Genomic DNA, 25,115 nt, shown 5'->3' on the forward strand with positions numbered 1-25,115 from the left:
ATGATGAGAGAGAATCACTGACCAGCTGCCTCCTGCATGCCCCATACTGGGGATCGAGCCCACACCCTGACATGTGCTCTGACTGGGAATTGAACCGTGACCGTCTGGTTCATAGGTTGATGCTCAACCACTGAACCACACTGGCTGGGCTGCTGGCGATTTCTTAGTCCAGGCAATGAGTCGAGCCTGGAGGCCCCACCAAGGCCCCGGCCCCCCGCCAGAGCACTATCCCCCTGCTCCGATTTTGGCCTCCCCTCCTATTTGCTGCGTTGGTGCTGCTCATGTGACTCGGTACAATGAGCCTTCCGACTCTGGCAGTGGCCGGGGCCTTGGTGGGGCTGGGTTGAGACTGATGGATGAGCTCTCTGTGCCTGAAAAATCACAGTGACTGTTTTTTGTTTTAAACACAGCAATGCCCTGCAGTTTTGCAATGGATATGAGAGAACAGAACTTGAGACGAAGAGGTTCTAGTGCAGTGGTTCTCAACCTTGGCTGCACATTAGAAACACCTGGGAATCTTTTTAAAATCCTGACTTCTGGGCCTCATCCTCCGGAAATTCTGTTTCTTTGTTACTAATGTTGTGGCCCCACCCCATAACAAAGAAACAGAATTTCCGGAGGATGAGGCCCAGAAATCAGGATTTTAAAAAGATTCCCAGGTGACTCTAATGTGCAGCCAAGGTTGAGAACCACTGTTCTAGTGAGACGAAGAGGTTCTAGGGAGCCAAAGCTCGGGCCCTGGATGTGCACAGGAAAGAGCAGTCCTGGAAAAGGAGAATACGGAGAGCACTGGGCTAGGCGTCAGCTGATGCCGAGCCTCCGGTGACCTTCTGTCTCCTTGGTTAGTGGTGGCACCAGGGCCACCAGGCAGAGGGCACCGGCGTAAAATTCCCAGCTCTGGTCACCATATGGAGAGAGGCATTCTTGATTGTGTGGCTCGGAGGTTTCCAAGGAGAAATGGAAAAAGAAAAATGTGCTTTAATCCCCTTCTGTGGTCTGGACGGTGGTGTGAGTGACAGGAGCTGGGTGGAGAGGACTGACCTAGATGACCCTGGTCCAGATCCATAAGCATCAGAAACCTCAGATTCAGCCACTGGCACCATAGTTTTCTCCCCAGAAAGTGCGATCCTACTTATGATTCTGACATAGTCAAGTTACAAAGAGGGATTGAAAGAAAAAATGGGTAACGCTGTATGCCTCAGATTAAAAAGAAAAAAGGAAAGGAACTCTGATTCACAACTGTTAGCTTGCGGGCAACCAATTCATTTTCTCGGATGGCGCTCGCTCTGAGGCTGTGGCTGCTGGAAGGGAAAACAAAGGCCCTGGCTTTCACTCATTCATTCAACAACCGTTTCGTGAGCGTCTGCCATGTGCCAGCGCTGTGCCAGCTGGTGAGGCACGGTGATAAAGACAACAGCCCTTGTCTTCATGGAGCTGTTGACATAACTGTGAGCTAGCATGAGCTAGCATGACCTGGAAACCACAGACCAGAAATGCGCTGACAGTGGGTGGGGTGTGGGATGCTCAGGAGGGCCCATGGGAGAAGTCACATTTGAGCTGGCCTCTAAAGAGGAATGAGTGGATGCTTCCCAGGGGAGTGGCCCAGAGGCAGGGAGGACAGAGGAGTGGAGAAAGCAGAGGGCCATGCTAAGAGACTGGGCTTCCTCCCAGCCTCCAAGGGGTTTTACTCAGAATATGACAAGGTCAGCCCGACCAGTGTGGCTCAGTGGTTGATTGTCGACCTATAAAGCAGGAGGTCACAGTTTGATTCCCGGTCAGGGTACATGCCCGAGTTGCGGGCTCGATCCCCAATGTGGGGTGAGCAGGAGGCAGCTGATCAGTGAAATTCATCAATGTTTCTCTCTCTATCCCTGTCCCTTCCTCTCTCTAAAATCAATACAAATATATTTTTTAAAAAGGCATTCTATTGCACTTGAACAAAATAAAACCTGAGTGTCTTAACACAGCCCCATCTCCCTATCCAGTCTCCCTTGCACCATTGTTCCTTGTTTCCACTGCCACCATGCCGGCTGCCTTCTGATTCCTCATTCGTGCCACCTCAGGGTCCCACACATGCTGCTACCTATTCCTGAAGCACTATCCCCCAGCTCTTTCCGTCCTGTGGGTCTTGGCATGTCACTTCCTGAATCTAAGTGTCTTAACACAGCCCCATCCCCCTATCCAGTCTCCCTTGCACCATTGTTCCTTGTTTCCACTGCCACCATGCCGGCTGCCTTCTGATTCCTCATTCGTGCCACCTCAGGGTCCCACACATGCTGCTACCTATTCCTGAAGCACTATCCCCCAGCTCTTTCCGTCCTGTGGGTCTTGGCATGTCACTTCCTGCAGTCCATTTTTCCTGATTCCATCCTTTTACACTCTGTTTCCCTGTGTGTACTCATTATTATTACTTTATTGTTTGGCTCCCCGGCTAGATTGGAAGTGTTCTGAGGGAAGGGGCCCTCAGCGTCTCTTCTGCCCATAGCCATGTTACCATCTTAATACTGTATGTCACACTCACTGAATATTTATTGGATGAATGACTATTCTCCTCTCATTTCCTTGGTCAAACTGCATCCAGAAAAGAATACTAAGACCCAGAGAAATGAATGACTGTGAAGCAAGAAGTCCAAGTTCCTGGAATGTCTGTGTCGATGAAAACAAGCTTCCCAGTGGTGGTTCTTGGAGCACGAAGCACGGGGAAATGAGTCAGGCACCGCTGATCAGAAAGGAGACTGGCTGATTTCCTCATTAGTATTCCACACTTGTCCTAAGACTTTCCACGAACCAGGAGGGAACTCCCAGAGTAACAGGCAGGACCACCCCAAAGCAATTGAAGAGGAAGAGCTGAAATTAGTTTTCTGGCAACACTGCCTTTTGGGAAGGCTCGAGCTCCCAAGAGGCCAGATGTGCAGGAAGGACAGTAGCACCCCAAGGCCCAAAGAGCCACGGGCGTGACGGGGCAACAGCTCCACCCATGTGTTGCACGATGCTCTGCACATCACTGAAGCCCCACAGTATTGGTGAACTTGATGTGAAACCACAGAAATGGCTCCTCCGTGCCGTGAGACGGGGAGGCCAGGTTTCTCCTCCTCGGCATGTGACACAGAGAGCATCTCACTCTGTTTTTCTGAAAACTCACGAGCGTGGCTGGCTGCAGAGTGTACTATAAATTGATGGCTCAGCCTTGGACCAGAACCGAGAAAAATTCACATCACAGCCTCGGCGGCGGAGTCACACCTACAATTAAGCAGCTGGCTCGGCATTTGCTACCCTCAGCTTAGACCTTTATATCCAAACGAATCCCAAAATGTGAAGGCAAAAAAACAAACCCTGAACCACATTGGGAGCCCAGTTTGTGCAGCGGTGGGATTTATTTCTAACGGGTTTATTTATTGTGTCTTAAATCAGCCTTAATGAATCTGAGAGAAGAGTTTCAAGGTTCACATGTTATGGCTCAAGGACGAGTCTGGGGCCCTGAGTCCAAACACACTGTGATTGGCTGCATGTTGCTAAACAACAGAAACAGCCCTGCATCCGCTGTCCTTGCAGGGCTGGGCCTTATTTACAAGGGGATCACCCGAGTGCCTTCTGCAGCCATCGATAAAGCACTAATGGGATATAAACGATGGCTTGCACCCACAGTCAAGTAAAAAGGTTGGGCTGAGGCGAACAATGGAATCTATTAGGGTAGAGGCTGTAGAGAAGATAGTCTCTTGAATTTATTCTCAGTCAAGACAAAAAAAAGGAGAAGCCCTATGAAAGTGCTTCCCGCTTGGAGAGAGAAAGGTTCCCCACTGACAGGCGCTGCCCAAGCGCCAACATTCATTCAGAGGGGACTGAATGGGCATTTTCTGTGTGTTAGACCCCAAAGATACAAATAAAACACAGCCCCTCCCTCACAGATGGGGAGGCAGGTTATGCAGAAGCCTGGAAAAACAGGAAGCCAGAAGTAAATGCTGCTTTTTGTTTTAAATCCTCACACAAGCATATGTTTATTGACTTTAGAGAGAGAGAGAGAGGAAGGGAGGGAAAAAAAGAGAAAAAGAAAGGAAGAGAGAGAAACATCGATATTCGATCGGTTGCCTCCCATACTCGCCCTGACCTGGGATCAAACCTGCAACCTTTTTTGGTGTACAGGTATGACCTCCAACCAACAGCCACCCAGCTGGGGCAGTAACTGCTGTTTTTTGTTTTGTTTTCTTTTTTAAATCCTCACCCAAGGATATTTTTTTCCTATTGAGAGTGGAAGGGAGAGAGAGAGACAGAGAGAAACACCAATGTGAGAGAGACACATCAATTGGTTGCCTCCCGAATGCCTCCAACAGGGCCGGGAGCCTGCAACCAAGGTACATGCCCTTGGCTGGAATCGAACCCAGGACCTTTCAGCCCACAGGCTGATGCTCAACCCACTGAGCCAAACCAGCTACGGCAGTAACTGCTCTTTTTTAAGAGAGACCAGTATGTTGGGTAAGTTTAGCCTTGTGAATATTTTGCTGCTCAGAATGATGGCAGAATTGGGGAGATAGGAAGACTACACTGCAATTTCGTGGCAGCCAGGGCCAATGATGGGCCCTGAGGAGGCGGGATTTCATGTTGAGACATGCCATTAAGAATCCAGCAAAATGTGAAACCAGACTAAATCAACACAAAGACAGATGGAAGTCTCCAGGTTATGGTGGACTTAATAATTCTTGTTGAAGGAATGAATGAATTTCTTCCACATGTCATCCCGTCTATTGCTCACCTCAGACTCTTTGTAGTAACGTTCTGGAATTTCATCGCAGGCAATATCAATAAAGCAAACTTCTCTCTCGAGGTCTTTGGCTTCGCTGTCAAAAATCTGAAAGAGCAGAGCAAGAGATCAAAGGTTAGTGATACCAGGTGATAGCTGCAAGGTGCCCGCTGGCAGAATTACAACCCACAGAGCATCTTCACGTGGCTCGGTGCCCCTGGCTAGTGCCTTCCAGGGCCTCAGAACTCGCAGGAATCATGAAAGGCTTTTATTCACTGCTTGTGTTTGTCACATCAGAGGCAGGTGCAGCATCAATCACCACTGGGTAGAAGAAAATAAAGGTTGTTTTTAGAAGTTCAAGACTGAAGACATAAATCTCTTTCCAAAATGATGTCTGTTGAACAGGGGGAGTGAAGAGGCTAAAAAGGATCTGGCTAGATATGTGACATACAGCGGTAATACAGCCAAGGACTTAGGGAATTTAAAAATGTGGGTTTTTTTTTCATTAAAATTTTTATATCTACCTAATTTCACAAGAATACATGCTCACTGTAGAAAATACAGATAAACAGAAGAAAGTAGAGATCTGGGTAACAACCCAGTTACCCAGGGATACACATGGGATTATTCTTGATCATGTAAGAGCATGGTTTCCTTGGTACACAGAGGGGTAGGAAGGTAGAACCTTGAAAATATACTGAGATGACTTCCCGCCAGTCTACTCTAGGTTTCATGGCCCACAATGGTCATCACTTGCAAATAAATATGTAAGACAGCCACATATACAGATATACATTTTAGTGGAAAGATTACATTCCTCTAGTTTTTCCAATTGCCATTTTTCTAGGCTAAAGTGATCACCTTCCCAGCCCTTCTGAAGGATCTGAAGGATGGTAAACAAATTAAGTTTGCAAAACCACTTCATCCTTGCAGGTTTTAACTATCCTCCCCTACCTCCGTGCCCCCCCCCCCCCGGCCCCCCCCCCCCCCCATTTTCACAGTTGAGCTAATTCCAGCAGGGGAACCATCCGTTAACACTAATTAAATCTGATTCTTCAGAAGGGAATGAAATATTTGGGAAGAACAGGGTGGTTGATGCCTAAGAACATTGTCTTGACACAAATTTGGTGCCTATTAATAACATCATCTCCCAGGAGGGCAACTGCAGGCCTCTTTGCATGCTACGCTCTCCCTGCTTTGCTTCTCAAGTTTAAATGATTAGTCCTTTCCAAAAGCTTTCTGAATAATGTTGGTGCTGGTAATTATCCTCCAAGTCTGCTGTTCGCTCTGTTGCTAATTTTCTCCTAAAACGCTTGGAGACTGGACTCTTTCAGATTTGTTCAAGGAGATTAATCCCATGGTCTGACCTGAGGTGGCCACTGCATTTTCCTTAGAGGCAGAGAAAGACTGGCTCCTGGATCAGCTCTGATTCCTTCCACTGCCATGGGGAGCCAAGTGCTTCAGGACACGCCCACAGTGGTTGGGAGCGACAGGTGGACTGCTTAGGAATGAGAGAGGCAGTGGGGAAACAGGTTCAAGGCCGAGTGGAGAAATACACTGTGAGATGAAATATTGGGTCTTAGGTTGTTTGTGTGAGTGTTTTCCCTCTCCCTTTCATGCACGAGTCTCTTTTAAGTGTGTGCCAAGAGAAGAAAGACTCGTGCCTCATTAAGACAACAAACCAACTTGGAATCCCCCAGAGGGAAATGAGCTTCTGGAGAGTAAATTACAAAAGAAGTGAGAAGTTGGACATTTATTGGTGGTACAAACTTAGGGGACTGAAAGAAGGGGACATAAACTGGGGCTAAGATAGTTATTGATGGATTATGTGGCTTTTCCTACTTTAATTCAAACATTTTTGACCGCCCAGTATAGCAGTTATCAGATCGTTGACTCTCAGCTCCAAGTTCACCCTTTGGTCTCTGCTTGGAGATAATGGCCTGGATCCTGTAAGCACTTCTTTGTAGCAAGTACAACATTAAGCCATGTATTCAGGCACTCCGCAAGAAGAAGGAGGCTTCTCTTCCGGATTTGGATCTTACTCCTTCCTTGAGTATTTCTTCTCCCTTATGAGGAGAGTATTACTATTCCCAATTTGCAGACGAGAAAACCAAGGCTCAAAGAACTAAAGAGCTTTGCCCGAGGTCGCACAGCCAGTCAGCAGGGAAGCTCCTATCCAGGGCAAGTCTCCAGCCTTCACCACTAGGCTCTGCCCACTCTTGATAAAAGGCTGCCTTTGGCACTCAACCAAGAAGATATATATCAGTCAAAAGCACTTCCTGCTTCTTTCCAGAAAAATGAAATTGGAATCTGGTTTTCCTACTGCTATTTATAAAACGTATGTCCCCAAAGACTTGGAGCTTTTCTTCTGGTTGTTGAGTAGCTGATGTTGCAGTAGAATCTACATAGGGACCCTTTGGTACAAACTCTGGTCTCCTTCATTAATGTGACACTTAACTTTTGCATCACAGTTAATGAAATACCAAGCACCTTTGCACTAAAACTTTCAGGGTGGGGTTCCCACCGCCTGAACAAAGCCACAAAAAAATCACTTTGAGGACCTCAACATCCTCTTCAGGTTCCAGATGACAAAAAGTCATAATTTCTAATAAACAACTAGTCTCCCAATGATTACAGATTTTAGGAGATGCTCTTAAGTTCTCATTAAGTACCTGCTGAATTAATGGAAGGCATTACTTTCTGCTTTCCAAAGAGGAAGCTATGGCAGGAATACTGAGTACTAACTGATGTTAGTTTCCTTTCATAAGCCTGAGTTCTATTTCCTTGTTTGTAAGCACCCTACCTTTTCATGATTCCCCAAATAGGGCTCAACGTAGAGGAGAAACCTACTGTATTGGGTCCTATATCGGGAATCAGGGGATCTGAGTTTGAATTCAGTTCTCTCCTCTGTATAACCTTGGGCGAAGCCCTGCATCTCCGCAGGTTCTCCATGTCCTCATCTGCGAAATGAAAGGCTTAGTCTAGATCAGTGATGGCGAACCTATGACACGCGTCACCTCTGACACGCGAACTCATTTTTTTGATTTTTCTTTGTTAAATGGCATTTAAATATATAAAACAAATATCAAAAATATAAATCTTTGTTTTACTATGGTTGCAAATATAAAAAAATTTCTATATGTGACATGGCACCAGAGTTAAGTTAGGGTTTTTCAAAATGCTGACACGCTGAGCTCAAAAGGTTCACCATCACTGGTCTAGATGGACGGTGTCAGGGAGTTGTGGAATATCCTGGAATTGTAGCCAGAATTTGGGCAGGTGCATATTTTGGAGAGACTGACCTCTTTCATATGATTATCAGAGATCTGTGACCCCAGTGAGGTTGGGATTGAGTGACCCAGATCACCACTAATATTCTTTCCAGTTAAAGTGTCTGTGATGTTGAAGTGTCTGAGTCATGTCATCTCCCAAGTCTTGCTCTTGGCTCAGTCCCTCTCTGCCCCTTCCCCCCACAGCCAGCTGACTTGGGTGGTGTAGAGAGGGGCTGCGGCAGGGAAATGGGAAGTGGAGATGGTCAAGATATAGTGTAACAGTCTAATCTTCATGCTCAGTGTAGGGCCTGATCCAGAAGTAAGCCAACACTGTTAGACACAGACAGAGGCTTGGGCAGGCCTCTGGGGAAAACAGCATGAGTAAGTATTCATCTCAGTTTCCCCAGTGGCAGCAACAGCAGCTGCCAGAACTCTGGTCCAACCACCACCTCTTTGAGTAGGAGATCTGCTGAGATAGTGTCAGGACAAGATGCATCTTGTTGGTACGTCATCAAGTCAAATGACGCCAGGATTGCACCTGACACAGGTGTTATGCACCTTCAGGCCTCAGGCAGAACCCATTTCCTTCTGAGATGGCAGTTGGGTTTGGGAGTTCATTGTGGTACTTTCCCTTATCCTCTACAGCAGTGGTTCTCAACCTTCTGGCCCTTTAAATACAGTTCCTCATGTTGTGACCCAACCATAAAATTATTTTCGTTGCTACTTCATAACTGTAATGTTGCTACTGTTATGAATCGTAATGTAAATATCTGATATGCAGGATGGTCTTAGGCGACCCCTGTGAAAGGGTCGTTCGACTGCCAAAGGGGTCGCGACCCACAGGTTGAGAACCGCTGCTCTACAGTAACGCTCCCATCTTTGGTTATTTATCAGACATGCCCCCCCTACGGATCATTTGCAATGGATTTCAGGGCCAATCTGGTTGGCTCTCCTTCCCCACCCCAACTCCCCCAGGCAATGAACACTCCATAAACACACTCCTTTTAATATGAACTGAGCAGTACTACCAGGAGAAGGCAAGTCTCCCAAGTAAATACTATCTTACAGAGTGCAAAATGAAAAGGGAGTAGTTTTCCCTTTTTTGTAAAGTATTATGAACATTAAATATCAAGCACCTTTAAAACCTTCATGTAGCTTGACCTAGTAAGCTTAAGCTTTGAGAATTTATCTTAAGAATATTAAGGGCAAGCATTATGCACAAAGATGTTCACGGCAACATTATTGTTTTAAAAAGTAGAGAGAGAGAGAGAGAGAAGCAAGCAAGCAGCTTAAATATCCTAGTATGGGAGAATGGCCAAGGAAATTATGATAAATCCATTTGATGAACTATTATGTAGCCATTAATAACTCCATTCTCAAAAAAGATTTTCCCAGAGGGTAAACATGGGGTGGGGAGGATGGAGAAAGGGAGATGCCCCACATTTAATGCAGGAAAATGCTGAGTGGTGAGGTCATAAATCAGGAGAGAAAGGTGCATTGATAGATAATGGACTGTGCTTTAACAATGAACTGGACTTCTTCCTTGGACAAGTGTCTTTCTAGATTTTGTGATCTCTCTTGTTTTGCTTCTAGAAGTTTCTAACTTTTGTGATCTCTCTTGTTACAGCCCATCGAGGGAGACCACTGTGTCCGGTGGCTCTTCAGAAATCCACAATCCTGGAACTCAAGAGATTGGGCAGCCCCTTTTTCTCTATAATAGTAACTTGTGGTTTCAGATCCAAGTTTAGATGGGAACTCTCTGTACTTTTTGCACAATTTTTCCATAAACTTAAAACTGCTCTAAAAAAAAGTCTATTATTAAAAAAATAAAATTGATGGGGGCAGGGAGAGATCCAAGCTTAGGAGCTGTGTGGATTTTATCTTCCTGCCATCTGCCCAAGTTACCAAGGATGCATGGTAGGGGTGGTTGATTAGTAGGGATTTTGAGAAATACAATCTCATCTTGTTTTATGCTTCAGATATGATTAAAGGGATAGAGAATCCCAACTAAGCCACTGTTCTACCCTCACTTTATTTCACTGTACTTGGGAGGTCTCAGGGGGAAGCAATTGACTAAGACATACCAACAAAGAATTCAGCAAGCAGGCATGCTGGAAGCAGGATTATTGTTTTAATAATGCTTTCATCTTAATGCTCTGGATTTGTAAAGTGGCCATTGGCTTGGTGGAGAGCAGGGGTTAATACACTAGGCTTATGGGGCTAGAGTTGGCTCATGACTTATTGATTATTATCTCGTAGCAGCATATCTGGTAGGGAGGGCCTCAAAAGCACTTATGGTAGGTAAAAAAAAAATTGCAAGTTAATGACCAAGTAAACCATCATTTTATTAACCCCATTACTACTGGTATTCTCACCAAGAACATTGTCATGCCTGCACAATTCGATTGTGACTGTTTCATACATATGTGTGCTCTATGATCCAACCCAAGAGCATGCAACGTTGCCATTGAGATGGAGATAGAGAAGGATGGCCTTCTTGGGTCTCTTTAAAAACATTTCTGCTTCTGTTTTACCCACCAGAATAGAGATGTGGGTAACTGTTATTTGTTCTGAAGATGGAATTACGTAAGACGGTGCTCTGAAGAGAAGCGACTAGGTACCCAGCAATCAATAACACAGCAAATATTTATTAGGTACCTACTATGTGCTCAACACTGTGCCTCTTACAATATGTGAGATAAGGGCCACTCAAGGATGACCTTGATTTTATAGAGAAGACCTTTCCCTTTCTCCACCAGCCTCCAAGGTTGCAGAAAATTCAAAAACAACAGACAGAAACCTGATGGCAACAGCAGAGACAGGACAGGGGTGACGCAGGGATGACGTAGGGCGATGCTTGCCAGTAAAGTTCAGAATAAGTAGCTGCTGCTAAATGCACCCGGAGAAGAACAGCAGGATAAAAGAGGGAAGGGTGCCTGGGACAGTGGCAGGATGGCCTCAGGGTAGAGAGCACAACAAAGTGAGTCTGAATTCATAGCACGACCCCTCTGAGGGAAGGGACACTCCTTTCTATTCCAGAATCTGTGTCGAGACAGAGCCCCAGGAAACCAGAGAGGGTTGAGAACCATTTTGTGCCACGACCCAAGGTCCACGCAGGGAACAATGGAGGACCCTGGCTCATTTGGGTGAATTGAAGGGTGAGGAAGAAGGTTCAAGAGCCAGTAATCAGTGTGACATGATGACCGATGAGAAAAAGACTCTGATTGGAGAAATGATGCTCTAGTAAGGTGCTCCAGGTCATGGCGACTAATTAAGAAAAGTACAGAAAAGCACATTATAGCAAGGCAAAGGGTCACAAAGCTATTGCTTCATCCATTTACGAAAAAGGCTTTTAGGGCACAAATACGCTTCTCAGTGACATTTCGGAGGGCTGCTGTCACAAGGATCTTTCTTTTCATTGGCTTGGTCTGATTCTGGGACAGAGCAGCCTCCATCCGAATCCTTCTTCTGGGGCCGTAGCCCCCATTGGACATACAGCCTGTGTCAGGCCGGCCACACTTCACATGGACACGTGTGGATCCTGGCACCTGACATGCTGTATGGTTTTCCCCGCAGCAGGATCAATATGCTTCCTAAAATAAACCTCAGAAGCTGAGCTTAAAATAGTTTCAATTTCTCCCAGTTCCTTCTTCTGTCACTTCGCAGGGTGGTCTCTGGGAACTAGAACTGCTGGTTTTCTCAAGGTGAGGAGTCGATATTTAACCTAGACGCGCTGTAGGCTGGCTTTGGGACAGCCTGGCGCTGGGTCAGCCTGCAGTGGCCTGTGTTTGGGGTTTGCCATGGCAAGGCAGCTCTGATCCCCGTCCTCCCCTTACACCTCTTTTGAGCCTGCACAATGAAGCCTTTGCACAGAGAGGCAGAGCTCCTGACACAGAAAAATTACTGGTACTTGCTTTTCCCTGAGAAGCCACTACCTCAGCCTGGAGGGGAGAGAATAAAACACTGAGATAGATGGCTTGCTGAGGCCTACGGTGGGGAGGCCACACCGGGAAGTCAAAAGACAGGAGTGTGACAAGAAGGCTGCCAGGGTGGCCAGGGCCTTGTGTCTCCTTCCAGCTCGTTCCCAGCATGCCTCTCTGGGCAGAACAGTGGGATGGGCACCAGCCCCAAACCACTTAAGAGTCAGGATAGATATTACATCAACTGTCAGAAAAAAACAAAATAAAGGAACAGATTGTTACATTTTCCAGGTAGGGTTTTTTTGTTTGTTTGTTTGTTTTTAATGATACATTTTCTTTCTTTTTTTAAAAAAATATTTTTATTGATTTAATGATACATTTTCTTTTTTAAATATATTTTTATTGATTTCAGAGAGGAAGGGAGAGGGAGAGAGGACAGAGTATCAATAAATGAGAGCGAACCATCGATCGGCCGCCTCCTGCATGCCCCCCACTGGGGATCGAGCCCACAATCCGGGCAAGTGCCCCTGACAGGAACTGAACCCAGGACCCCTACCCACTGAGCAAAACTGGCTAGGGTCAGATAGGTTGTTTTTTGTTTGGTTTTCCCTGCTGCAAGGGTGGTTCTAAATATCGCCCAAGACTAAGTTGGGGAACTCTGAGAGGCCTCCTGGTTGAGCCCCACAGACCTGGCCCAGGCAGCCAACTGGAAGGTTCTAGAACAGTGATGGCGAACCTTTTGAGGTTCACAACTGGACTAAGAGCTTTAGTAAAAAGATGGCCATTGCCCAGGTCCCATTAAACACAGCACCATGAGCATATGTGGCCCCAAGGGTAGTGGGGAATATGCTATACAATGGATATATCTCATGGATTGTTGCATCCTTCACACTGTATTTTAATATTTCCTATATAATTGAAGTTCAACATTTAATTTTTTATTTTTTTTGCTGTTGTTGAACTGAACTGTTGGGCTAATACCTTCAACTTTCAGTTTTAACATTAACATTGTCTGCTGGTTCATTTTGTTGTCTGCTAGCAGATGACTGACATCTTGGTAGCCAACAAGTGGTAGCAGATGTCAAAGTTTAGGAAAAATTTGTGTGAGAAAGAAGAATTGAGAAAAATCCCATCCACTAAATTTCCTTCTTCCTGCAAATTAGGAAACATAATTGTAAAGTTTAATTTTAGGGGTGAATCCCTTGGAGCAAAGACTAGTTTGAGAATCATGCCTCAATAATAGTGACAAGAGCCTGAGGGGGAACTTAAGATCCTTGTACAGAACATGCCCTTCCAACATGTTCTAAACAGCACTTCTGCACTTTAATTTGCACACAAATCACCTGGGGAACTTGCTAAAATGCAGGTCCTGGTTCAGGGAATCTGAAGTAGGGCCTGAGATTCTAGTAAGGCCCCAGGGGATGCTGATGCTAAAGGTTCTGTAAACATCTGATATTTTGGGGAATAGAAACTTAAGGCTGGGAATTCAGAATAAAGAAACTGCAGAATGGAATCCCACCCTAGCAATGGAAGCCACTGTGAAATCAGATTTGGGGTTTAAATGGATCCCCGGACAAGGCTCTGGGGGAGATAGGTTTAGTAAGAGATTGTTCTAGAAAAGAGATAAGGACCTTAACTAGGGCAGCAGTAGTTGAAATGGAGAAGATAGGATGGATGCGAAATTCCACCCAAATGGAATTCCCAAAAGGCAAATGGAGGCAGGGAATTTGGCTCCTTTTCCTTAATCCAATCAGACTGACTTCTGCTCTGAATGATCCTGTTAGGGCTTCCTGAGCAGTCCGTAGAAGTTAAGAGGGCCAGTTTGGAAGTGCACTGTTGCCTCCACTCTGGGATTTTTCCTGTTGCCCCTCAGGGTGACTTTTCATCAGCCTTCATTCCTTCTCCAGGGCTAGACAAACATGGCAGCCTGAGCCTCTGCCCAGCCCTTGCACTGGACACCCAACACCAGCTGCACGATGAACACAGCTTGGAAAAACTGAAGGAGGCCAACGTCTCCCCAAAGTCAGAAAATAGAATAGGGAAGTCACACAGTGTGGGGAAAGGACGAAAGTCCACAAAGACCCAGTATTCTGGCCAAAGATGCATAGTCTGCATCTAATCATGAGAACACAAACAGGAAAACCCAAGCATGAGGGGCATATGCACAACATGGCTGTACTTTCCAACACATCAGTGTCATGGAACATGGATTAAAGGAGCCCAAAGAAAGTGACAGCTAAATGCAATGTATGTGCCTACACTGGAACATGAATCACGAAGGTTTCTCACTGTTATTCCCCATAAGCAATTGGCAAAACGTAACTATGACTCTATCAGATCCTAGTATTGCATCAATGTTAAATTTCCAGAGCTTAGTCATTGCACTGTGGTTATGAAAGGAAAAGTCCTTGTTCTTAGGTCTTGGATGTGAAAGTATTGAAGGGTGAAGAGGGTCATGATGTCTGCAACTAATTCTCAAAGGGTTCTGGGAAAATATGTTAATATTTATGGAGAGAGAGGGAGAGGCAAAGCAGATGCAGAAAAAGGTTAACAACGGGTGAATCCAGAATCAGTGTATTATTTTTGCAACTTCTCTGTAGGTTTGACATTTTTTAAAATAAAAAATTTAAAAGAAGGTCACAAGACATTGCTGGTTTGGCAAAAGCAGCTAAAATGCCAGAAGCAAATCCTGAGCAGGGCAACTGGGCACATCGTCCGGTCTTGAGAGTCACTTGCAACAGAGACGCTCTGACCCTCTGCGGTGGTCAGTGCCATGTGACCTGGGACAGAGGGTGGACATTGAAAGTTCTCTTGGAAAATGCTACCTCGGTTCTACTGCATCATGTAACTCCTGGGACTGGTCCCCTCTCTGGAAATCTGAAGGGAGCAGTTTGATAGACAGGCACTGTCTTGTAAGAGTTCTTCCTGGATCCCGTAATGATGCTCCATCATTCCAGGGTGTGGGTGCCACTGGCATCCAATCACTGCATACGTGTCTCTCTCTCAGTTCCATAGGGCAAGAAGGTAGCACCTGATTTTTGCCCTAACAGTGCTTCCTCCAACTCCAAGTGGAAAATGGGCCTTGCTGATCATTATTTCTCCTCTGCTGGAGGTAATGCACCCATTCTGCGCATGGACCAACCAAGGACAGCAGAGTGGGGCCGGCTGCCTGGGTTTCTGCAGAGCCATTTTAAAGGCAAGCAATAGCCAAGTTTCCAGACAGACAATGGTTTGTTTCTAGGCTTTTCTGGACATCCCAGAACAATCTGATGGAGGGTTGCTAAACAAGAATTCTTTTGCACCTTTCCTTCTTTTTTCTGGTCTTTCTTTCTCTCTCCCTTATTATTATTATTTAATGAAAAGGAAAAGGAAAAAAAAAACACACCTTTCCTGGCCCAGAGCCTAAAATCTCTTCTTGTGATGCTAATCTCTCCTCCCTGACTCCCAGCCACCGCTGTTGGCTCGGTGCCTGTTTAATAATCGTGGTTGCTGATAGCAGGTTGTGTCAGCGTCTCCATTATGAAGCTCAGCTTTAAAAATGTTCCTGAGATGGTCATACAGTCAGTGTTCCAGGCAACGGGTCCTTACCCCACGCCTGGTCACCCAGGTGTGGACCAGGTATCACCAGCCTGCATTTACAAACCTCATCTCTCAAGGCCACTTGGCCTATAAGGGTGCTCCATTAGAGCTTTTAGGGAAAGCCAATTTTCTGTACGATGCTTCATTCAGTAAGCATCTCTTTGAAGGCATCTGAATTTGAGTCTGAGTAAAAAACAATTAAGAAAAAGAGAGCCCTGCCCGGTGTGGCTCAGTTGGTTGAGTGTCGTCCCGTGCACTCAAAAGAAAATATTTTTGTCTCTTTACTCTCCCCATTTCTCTTAACCCCAGTTTTCTGTAACTTATGCAAGACTTGTTTACATATCGAAGTCTTTTCAACCAAACTACTAAATAATTCCATTTGTCACCTATTGCCCATTGTTTCTTGAACTCGGCCAGTATAGGGCAGAAGCTTCCATCACTGACACTTCCCACAGGTCCACTCTGACCATAGGATCTGCTTCATGGCAGCTGAAGTGGAGTGTGGAAAGAGCAAAGAATACACGATTAAAAGTGTATTCTTAATTGTCTGACCTTAAACATCTCTCAACAGCAGAGCATAATAACGTCCACCTTAAGATGTTAACTGAAATAATATATAGCAGATGCTCCCAACTCTAAATGTATTGTGCTTTGGTGCGGGTCCCTAACAGGAACTCCCTGAGTGCCTGCTGAATTCACTTCATTTCCTGATAACCGCAGGGGGCATTTTTCTGTCTGGCACTGGAGTAGTTTTCCCACCTGGTTTGAAGAGCTGTCTTCCTGCCCATTACTTATTATTTTATTGTCCATGATGACTCCCAGGCACAACCCACAACAAATACAAGGACTTATTGGACTGCCTTCACTAGCTGCTAACGTAGTTGGAGGGATGACAGAAATAAAGAGCCACGCATGCAATGTCTCCTAACTAAAACCTTCAGTAAGAAAAGATTGGGAGATTCTCTGGATAAATATGCAAAACAGTGGAAGATCACAATAAACCCCGTGAGGACTCTGCATCAGGGGCAAGGTCTGTCTCCAGGCTGGAGGGCGGCTGCCAGTTGGCATGTGCCCAAGGTCTTGCAGACTATGGAAAATCCATAAACAGTTTAGGACAAAGACTTTCGCAGAGCGGCCTCTCCCTCACGTGGTGAGATGTGCTGAGGAGTTTGGCTGTGGATATTTTCAGATGTCCTCTGGCACTTGACCTCGGCCGAGGAAGGCACATGCGGACCAAAAGGTGGGTAAAATAAATCAATCAGACATTGGGCTCCAGGAACAGAATTCTCGATTCAATTTTGCTCCTGTCAAGGTTTATCTTTAGCCTCATTTTATTTTTAACTTTGCCTTTTTGCCGTTGGGTCTCTGGGGCCAGTCTCTTTCCTATCATGGTGTTTCTACCCAGATCCTCTTTCTCTCCGAATCTGATCATTTTCATCCCCTTCTGATGTGCCATGAGAATCCTGGCTACCATCCTCACCCTCTAAGGTGGGGTATCTAACTTGAGCCAGACTCAAGATGGCCTAGCTCTGTCCTTCCACTCACATTTGAAAATGTACACAAACTGAAGACATGTTTGAAAAGCCATTTTCCATTTCAAGATTATTTCCAGCCCTACAAAACTTGGGAGAAGAACAAACAAACTTGACATTGCTTCAGTAACATGGGAAGGACTATTTCTCTTTGTTCACTATGAAAATTTAAACCTTTAGCCAGGCTTTCAAAACTCAGGTAGCAGATTCCACATGCAGTTTTATAATTCCATTTTTAGAACCGAATATAGCATATTAATTACATGAGAGCTCCTGCACCGAGGCCAAACTAAGCTAGAATCAAGTCCCAGGTCTGCTGCTTGCCAGCTCTGACCTTGTGAGACCACAGGCTCTCATTAAACCTCAGTTCTCAGCTGGAGAGCAGGAATAATCATAGTTGTGAGGACTTGGTAAGATCACAGCTATAGACGGGTTAGCAGGATGCTGCACTCGTGCTCAGTAAATATTCCTGCCAATATCCATCTTGTTATCATCATTATCACTAGCCGACAGCCACATCATTATCATCACTGTTACTTTCCCACTTATTTTTTGTTAATCCTTCCTCACCAGAGGATATTTTTTTCTATTGACTTTTTAGAGAGAGTAGAAGGGAGGGGGAGAGACAGAGAAACATTTATGTGAGAGAGACCCATTGATTGGTTGCCTCTTGCACACGCCTGACGGGGGCTGGGGATTGAGCCCGCAAACCAAGGTATGTGCCCTTGACCAGAATTGAACCTGTGAGCCTTCAGTCTGTGGGCCAATGCTCTAACCACTGAGAAAACCAGTTAGGGCTACTTGCCCACTCTTGAAGAAATTACTTTCTAGCTGGGGCCTGCTGGTTTACCTTCTATGCTCTTTGCCTTCCTGTGGCTGAGGGGCATAAGAGAGCCTGATTGCTCCACCTGTACTTTGCAAAAGGGCCATTAGATGGGGCCCTGCCATCATTACCCAAGCCAGCAAAGCAGTCAACAGCCAGCTCTCATGGTTTGGCTCATGTGTGTGATAAGCTGGGTCACTCGCATGAAGTAGAGATGTACTACTCCTTCAGAACATACAGCTCAGCACTGAAAAAGCAGCATATTCAGAATCCCCTTCTAGAAAATAATGATAGACTCCTTGGGAGAAAATTCCTAGAGATTAGGGGTCACTTGTAGAATGAGTGCACTTCTGGGTCCCTCCTCTTTCCAGGATCATGCTTTCTAGCCACAAGGCCTCATTGCTGAAGGGTGTTATTTACAGACCCCCAATCTGGAGCCCTGGCCCCTCAATTCACTGAAGAAGTTCCAAAAGGCTTGAACTTAAGGTTCTGCTTTACCCCAACTCATGTCCACATCTTTGTGATCTCAGTTTCCACATGGACAATGCCATAGGCCTAAATCCTTTTTCCCTTTTCTTCCAATGACCTTCACCTCTATTATACTTTCTACCCACTTCCTCCTAAGCCCCACCCCGGTCTCGAATCTCCTGGAATTATTCCACCTTGGAAATCTGAAAACTTAAGTTACTTATTCTCCAATCTCAACCTCAATTTGCTCACTCTCACTCCCAGGACGCCTTCTTTGTGACCTTGCTGAGCTCTCCAATCCTGAGAGCCGCCACTGGGCTCCAACACTCATTCTGACCTTCACTTACTCGCTCAATTTTTTCATACCCTGCTAAACCCACCCTGAAAACAAATCCTGAATCAATTCAGCCACATCTGCATGCTGCAAAGAACAGCTGGGACAATGACACAGTTACTTTCGCTGGTGCTATTAACTCATTCAAAATTTCCCAAATCACCTGACTGCCAAACCTTTTAAGTAATCCTTTTACTCTTGGGAGGTGGTTCCCTCATCCATTTCCCACACAGGTTTATCAATGACCTTCATTCTCCTCCATAACCCCTCCTCTGTCTCCTTTCCTGCTCCTCCTTCTCCTTCCTAGAGACACATCCTTCCATGCCCCACCCTCTACCCTTCCCTCCGATCTTGGAGGTTCATGAAGACCATTCTTTCTCTGACTTCCAGGAGCAGGCCCTTTTCTACTTTCAAATTTTCACTTTCCTGCTGGCAACTTCCTCTTAGGATCTCACGGCCAAGAGTTAATGTAAAGGTAAATCTATCAATTGACAGGCCCACATTTGTTTTTGTATCCCATGCCTTTCCCTGGTTCACTTTTTAAATACATCCTTTCATTAACTTATTGCATCTATTGTTGCTAATCAGAAGTCCACGGTCAGGGTTATTATTGTCCCGTCGTATATGATCTGTCTTTCCTCTGAAGTACCTTTCAAGAGCTTCGAAAAAAATCTTTAATACTCTGCAATTTCATTACAATGAGACTATGTATGAATTTATCTGGTATGTCTACCTCCTTAGTATTAGAGTGATATTAGCAGGTGGCCAGCCCGCTAGGAGTGAGATCCTACCACTCAGCTGTGTAAATTTGGGCAAGTTACACATATTCTCTCTTTTATAATATGTTCACATCTAAAATGCTTTTATCTCAAGGTTATTAGAGAATTAATGAGTTAATACACAGACAGCACATAGAATGGTGGAACATAAGGGCTCAATAAGTGTTGGGCATTACTATTATTCAAAGTATACTTCTGATCTGAGTTTTCATGGCTCTCTTCAATTGTATTTATTTTTATTTTTAAAAATAATTTTGATTGATTTTAGAGAGAGAGGGAGAGGGGAGAGAGAAGGGGGAGAAAAAAGAGACAGACAGAGAGAGAGAGAGAGAGAGAGAGAGAAGAGAGAAAAATATTGATGTGAAACATCAATTGGTTGCCTCCTGCATGTGTCCTGCAACCTGGGCATGTGCCCTGACCAGGAATGGAACCTTTTGGTGCAGGGCATGATGCTCCAACCACTGAGAAACACTGGCCAGGACTCTTCAATTTTAGAAAGTTCTCCACTTTTATCATTTCAAATTGCTTTTCTGCCTTTACTCCATTGTATTTTCTGCTGCTATGAGATAACCATATGGCAACTCTCAACTCTCAATTATTAATAGCCAATACATTTAGCTATTTATTTTTTTAAATTCTTTATATTTCTGAGCTATGAAACGGGTTGTATCTCTCAATACTGTTTTCCAATTCACTATCCTTTTAGTTGTGTCTAGAGTTTATTTTATCTCTGGAGTCTTTCCTTTTAGTGCCTCAGCTCCCAAATTTTTAACTGCTTCTTTTTTAAATCCTCAGTTCTTGTATTATTTTTATTTAGATTTGGTTTCTTAATTTCTCATTCTTTAAAAATGGACAAATTTCCTTATTTTTCCCTTTGAGCAGCACAAACATGTTATTTTTATCAGATCCATCTATGAAATTATTTCCTTTGCATTCATGTTCCGATTATTGATCATATTGGCTGTCTTTCTTAATAATTGGTTTGTGGGATTTTTTTGAGTAGGAAGCTTTCTTCCTTTCTCTGTCTTTCTCCGTCTCCACTCCCTCCCTCACCCCTTGCATCAATCTTTAGGTTTTACAGTTGCCTTCCAAGGGCAAAACCAGTACTCTAAGCCGTGGCCACGGAGCTGTCACGGGAGATTCTTTCAGCCCCCTTTTACCAGTGGAGGAGTCCCATCCCTGCCTCTTGCTTTAAACAGTGGGCCTCACTGTGGTCCCTATTTTGCATGGAGCACTTCTACTCCCATATTAACACTTGCTTGTCCCCAGACTCAGAGGCCAGCCACTCCATGTACTCCATTCTCCTGGGGTTCTGTCCTGCTTTTGATCCATGAACCCAGCTGTATCACTTTGTTTTTTCTCTTGCTGTACTTTATCTGGCCTTGCTATGTGTTTGGAACAGAGGAGATGTGTCAGAACGTGAACTTGTTTTCTTCCAAGAGGGGAAGTCTTCCACAGGCTTCTCCCCTCAACCCCGAGTCCCTTTCTGATGCAATTCCTCCCCTTCCTTTCAGAGCCAAGCATTTCCGAATTCTTTTTTTGGTACACTGCAAGCTGGGTTCTGCCCCACCATCTCACTCCTTTTCATAAAGGTCACCGATGGCTTTCTTATTGCTCAATCCCACAGGACCTTTCAAAGCCTACGTTCCTGAACTATGTGGCTATTATCATTGTTGACATTTTCCTCCTTGGCTTTCTCTCTTTCCTGCGCCTCTGCGCTCTCCTGCATTCCGATTCCCCTCCTACCTCCCAGGGAGCTCCATCCCATCCATCTTTACGATGCTCTTCCACTTCCTTCCCCTTGAATGCTGCTGTCCCCACAGGTTCCACCCTCACCCTTTTCTCTTTACCCTTTGCACATCCTTTAGGCAACATCTTCTATTCTTATGGCTTCACACTACTCTTGCTTTATGACTTCTTTATCTCTAGGTCTCGGCTTTAGATTTATATATTCAGTTTCTTACTGGTTATTTTCACTAAATTTCCCATGAGCACTTCATACTCAACCAGACAAAAAGCGAACTCATCAACTTCTCCGAAACCACTCAAAAATATTCCTTGTCTTGGTGGCACTACCACCAATCCCTGACAAAAACCTGAATTATCCCAGACCCCTGAGCCAGTTGTCCCATTCCATCCCCAAATCTAGTTAGGCACCAATGTATCTCCCTCTTTCTAATTAATCTTCTCTCTATTTCTATTTTGGGCTGCATTTTGTCTCACCGGATCTACTGCTGGTCTCCTGTTCCCTCAACTAGTCTCTCCCTGCATCACAACCCTGTCTTTCTTTCCAGTTGCCTCCTCCATCCTCTGTTCACTGTATACCTACCACTTTATGCAGCAATGGTAGGACTTGCCTGCCCAAGCTGATGACTCCTCAGACCAACTAGATGTCCAACAAATGTTTCTTTTTTTTAGTAGTAAAACTTATCATGTATTTTCAATAATTTAAATAGTATAACTACTATTATGACTAATAGCATTAGCAGACAGGTAAGTATAATCAAACAATTGGTTTCTGATTTCAATATCAATCCATAGGTATACAAGCCTTGTTGATATCTTAGGATAGCTGTGTACATCTGATATTGGCAGCTTCTCATCCTCAAGAAGTTTTTGGTGTTCGTTGTAGGCAAAAGCAAGCATCAGAGACAGGGATAAATGCCATTTGTGGTTAAGTGCAAGATAAAGTCCCTTCCAATGAGTGTATTTGATGTCCTTTCCAATAAAAAATAATCTCCAGGTGGCAATGATCTTTAAAGTCTTTGTCTCCAGAGATTTTACTATTAGAATGGCCACAATCCAAAACACTGACAACACTAAATGCTGACAAAAATGTGGAACAACAGGAACTCTTATTTATTGCTGATTCCAGATGGATTCTACCCTCTATGCAATCATTGATTTGGTTCCAGATGGAGATCAGATATTTGAATGGCTTTACCTGTGCTCCTATAAACCTCGGTTGCAGGCTCAATACTGGTCAGGGTGCATGCGGGAGGCAACGAACAAATGTCTCTTGTACAATGAATTAATGCACTATTGAGTTCGTCCTTTCCTTCCAATGCAAAATAAAGGGCTTCTCAGATTCTCACTGTAGAGCTAAGACAAAGGGATTGGGGAAGACAACTGATATTTACTAAACATCTCTTACCTATAAAATAGGTGGCTTATATCAATTGTTTGGATCAGAATATTCATTATCATTTTAAAAATGGGATCAAGGGGAAAAGAAAAATCCAAGGGGAAGAATCTTTAAAACATAAGAATCTACTACACCTCTAGGGAATAACGAACACCACAGGAACAGTCTTGAAATCAGAAGACTTTACATTTTTGTCAATTTAGAATAATGGTTGGGAACATGAGTAAAACTAGGTCTGTGGAAAACAGCTCCAACTCCTCCATCTCTCAAGGTTGGTGCTGACTGACCTTGAGACACTGTAGGACTCTTCAAGTACATTACCTCAACTTTGCAACAGGAGAAACTTGTTCAAGTTCCTGAATGCTTGGCTCAATAAAAAACACTTCTTGACTTTGTCCAATGTTACAGATAAAACCTGTTATCTGCAGGGGCACTGGCTTGGAATAAGATAAAGCATAGAGTTGGAAACATCCTTTATGTTGGACATTCCTATTTGTACAAGTGTGTGATAATAACTTTTACCCACTGTACCTTTCATTCCTTAGTACCCCATGGCGTAGACTTTAACAGTGGATCCCAGAATACACAGTTTTTCAGGGGAGCTAGAGAACAAGTCTGACAAAAAACATAACTTTCAAAAATCAGTACTTAGCCTGGCTCGAGTGGCTCAGTGGTTGAGCATTAACCTATGAACCAGGGGGGTCACAGTTTGATTCCCAGTCAGGAAACATGCCTGGGTAGTGGGCTCCATTCCCAGTGAGGGGTGTGCAGGAGGCAGCCGATCAACGATTCTCTCTCATCATTGATGTTTCTATCCCTCTCTCCTTCTTCCTTCCTCTCTTTGAAATCAATAAAAATATATTTAAAAAAAATCTGTACCCAGAGGGAGTCACTAATTAATTTCCGATACTTAATTGTATGAGAGAATGTTTTTTCCAAGGGTAAGATTTTTTGAATATAAGAGCAAATCTTGGAGGAAATTATAGGAACACTTAGCTAAAGCAGAATATAAAGTCACCCTGAGTAGCACATTATTACTTTCATTTTCCTAAGAAGCAAAGTCATACCATGTGTGCAATGGTGTATCTGGTTTAACATTATCTATTTCAAGAGACCCAGATGGTTCTGAGCAAATCCAGCTGGGTGCTGAAAACAAGGCTTCACCCATAGATCAAAATTAAGGTACTAGAAAAATCAATCTTTCCAGTGTCCTTCATTCCTGAGAACCTTCCTTAATACATTTCATGTTTCATTTCAATATTTCACTCTAGTTTTGACATGCCAACCAAGGTGAAGCTGAGTTATAAACAAACTCTAACTCAAGGCAGATTGGTAATTTCCTCTGAGTGACAATAACACATTTCAGCACCAAATAGTCAATGATTTGGTTTCCCTGAGTATCTACTCCATGATGACATTTAGCTGATACTTTAAAACATGTATTTAGTAATAACCAGATTGGCATAGCTAAAGAAAATTAAAATCATTCCATATAATGGTCTGCATATTCCAAGGGTATTTCTGACCGTTTCTTTAAAGGGCTGGAACAAGATGAAATTTTCAGATGCAGCTCCGTGAGGTTTGTATTTAATAAAGTTTATGTAGCAAATGGCTGTGAAGTCTGAGGGACTATACACAGGCCTTCCAGAGGTATTAGTGGGGGAAAACGATGTAACAGGTTATATTGTACAGACAGAACTGCTATCAGTCTCAGAAGATCAAGTGCAGGATTTGGTGGGCAACAATTGACATGCTGCTTGGAGAAAACACAGAGCCTGCACATGAGTAGAGTAAATAGAAGCAACACCTTCAGCGCATCAAAAGCAAAAAAACAAACAAAAAAATCGTGCTTTGGAACCACATCTATTGGATTCATTAACTTCTTTTCCATAAGGCCAGCTTCCATCATCTCCTACCTAGACCCACTTTAAAGATTAAAAAGCTGGCGGAGACGTTGTGTCCTTGAAGATGTTTATCAGATAGACGGCATCCAGGGAATTTAGGGAGAAATCCTGTTTACAAAGATGAAGGCTCTGAACCTGTGAGCAGAGGAGACTCAACCGCTCCTGTTTCAGAGCTCTAGCAGGTCATTGGCATTAACAGGAAGTCAGTCAGTGCCCTGGAAAAGTCGACTAACCTTCCAGGCCTGAATGTCTGCATAGCTTATCAGTCAATGACTTTCCACTGGCAGAACCCAATGTTGATATGTTTTATGTTCACACTTTGTATGCAAACACTATTCAAGGCTTAAGTTCACTATCCAGAACCTCAGTGTCCTGTGCAGGAGGAAGTCTCACGGTGAATTCACTACCAGTTATGCCACCAAAAGAGAAAAATGCTGCTACTTAAAATTGTATGATGGCATCAACTCTAACGCGCAGTTCATTTTTAGAGTTGTTGAAATATGAAAAACAGTAGCCCCGTAGACGTTATGAACTATGGAAACACCAGTAACAGCTAGCATGTTGAGCACCTAATATGTGTACTAAGCACTGTTCTGAGCACTTTTCAGGATTAACACATTTAAT

At 44.2% G+C, this 25,115-nt stretch overlaps 1 protein-coding gene across 5 annotated transcripts in view; it reads right to left on the reverse strand.

Moving 5' to 3' along the window:
* Positions 1 to 25,115, reverse strand: part of PITPNC1 (phosphatidylinositol transfer protein, cytoplasmic 1) — a 222,602-nt gene that overhangs the window by 38,225 nt on the left and 159,262 nt on the right. For all 5 annotated transcript variants that reach the window (XM_005858679.2, XM_005858678.2, XM_014532427.1 and 2 more), the window contains one exon: positions 4,748 to 4,843. In XM_005858679.2, the coding sequence (XP_005858741.1) occupies positions 4,748 to 4,843 (96 nt within the window). The remainder of the gene's footprint in view (positions 1 to 4,747; positions 4,844 to 25,115) is intronic.

This window comes from Myotis brandtii, unplaced genomic scaffold, assembly GCF_000412655.1.
Source record: "Myotis brandtii unplaced genomic scaffold, ASM41265v1 scaffold120, whole genome shotgun sequence".
Taxonomy (NCBI): Eukaryota; Metazoa; Chordata; class Mammalia; order Chiroptera; family Vespertilionidae; genus Myotis; species Myotis brandtii.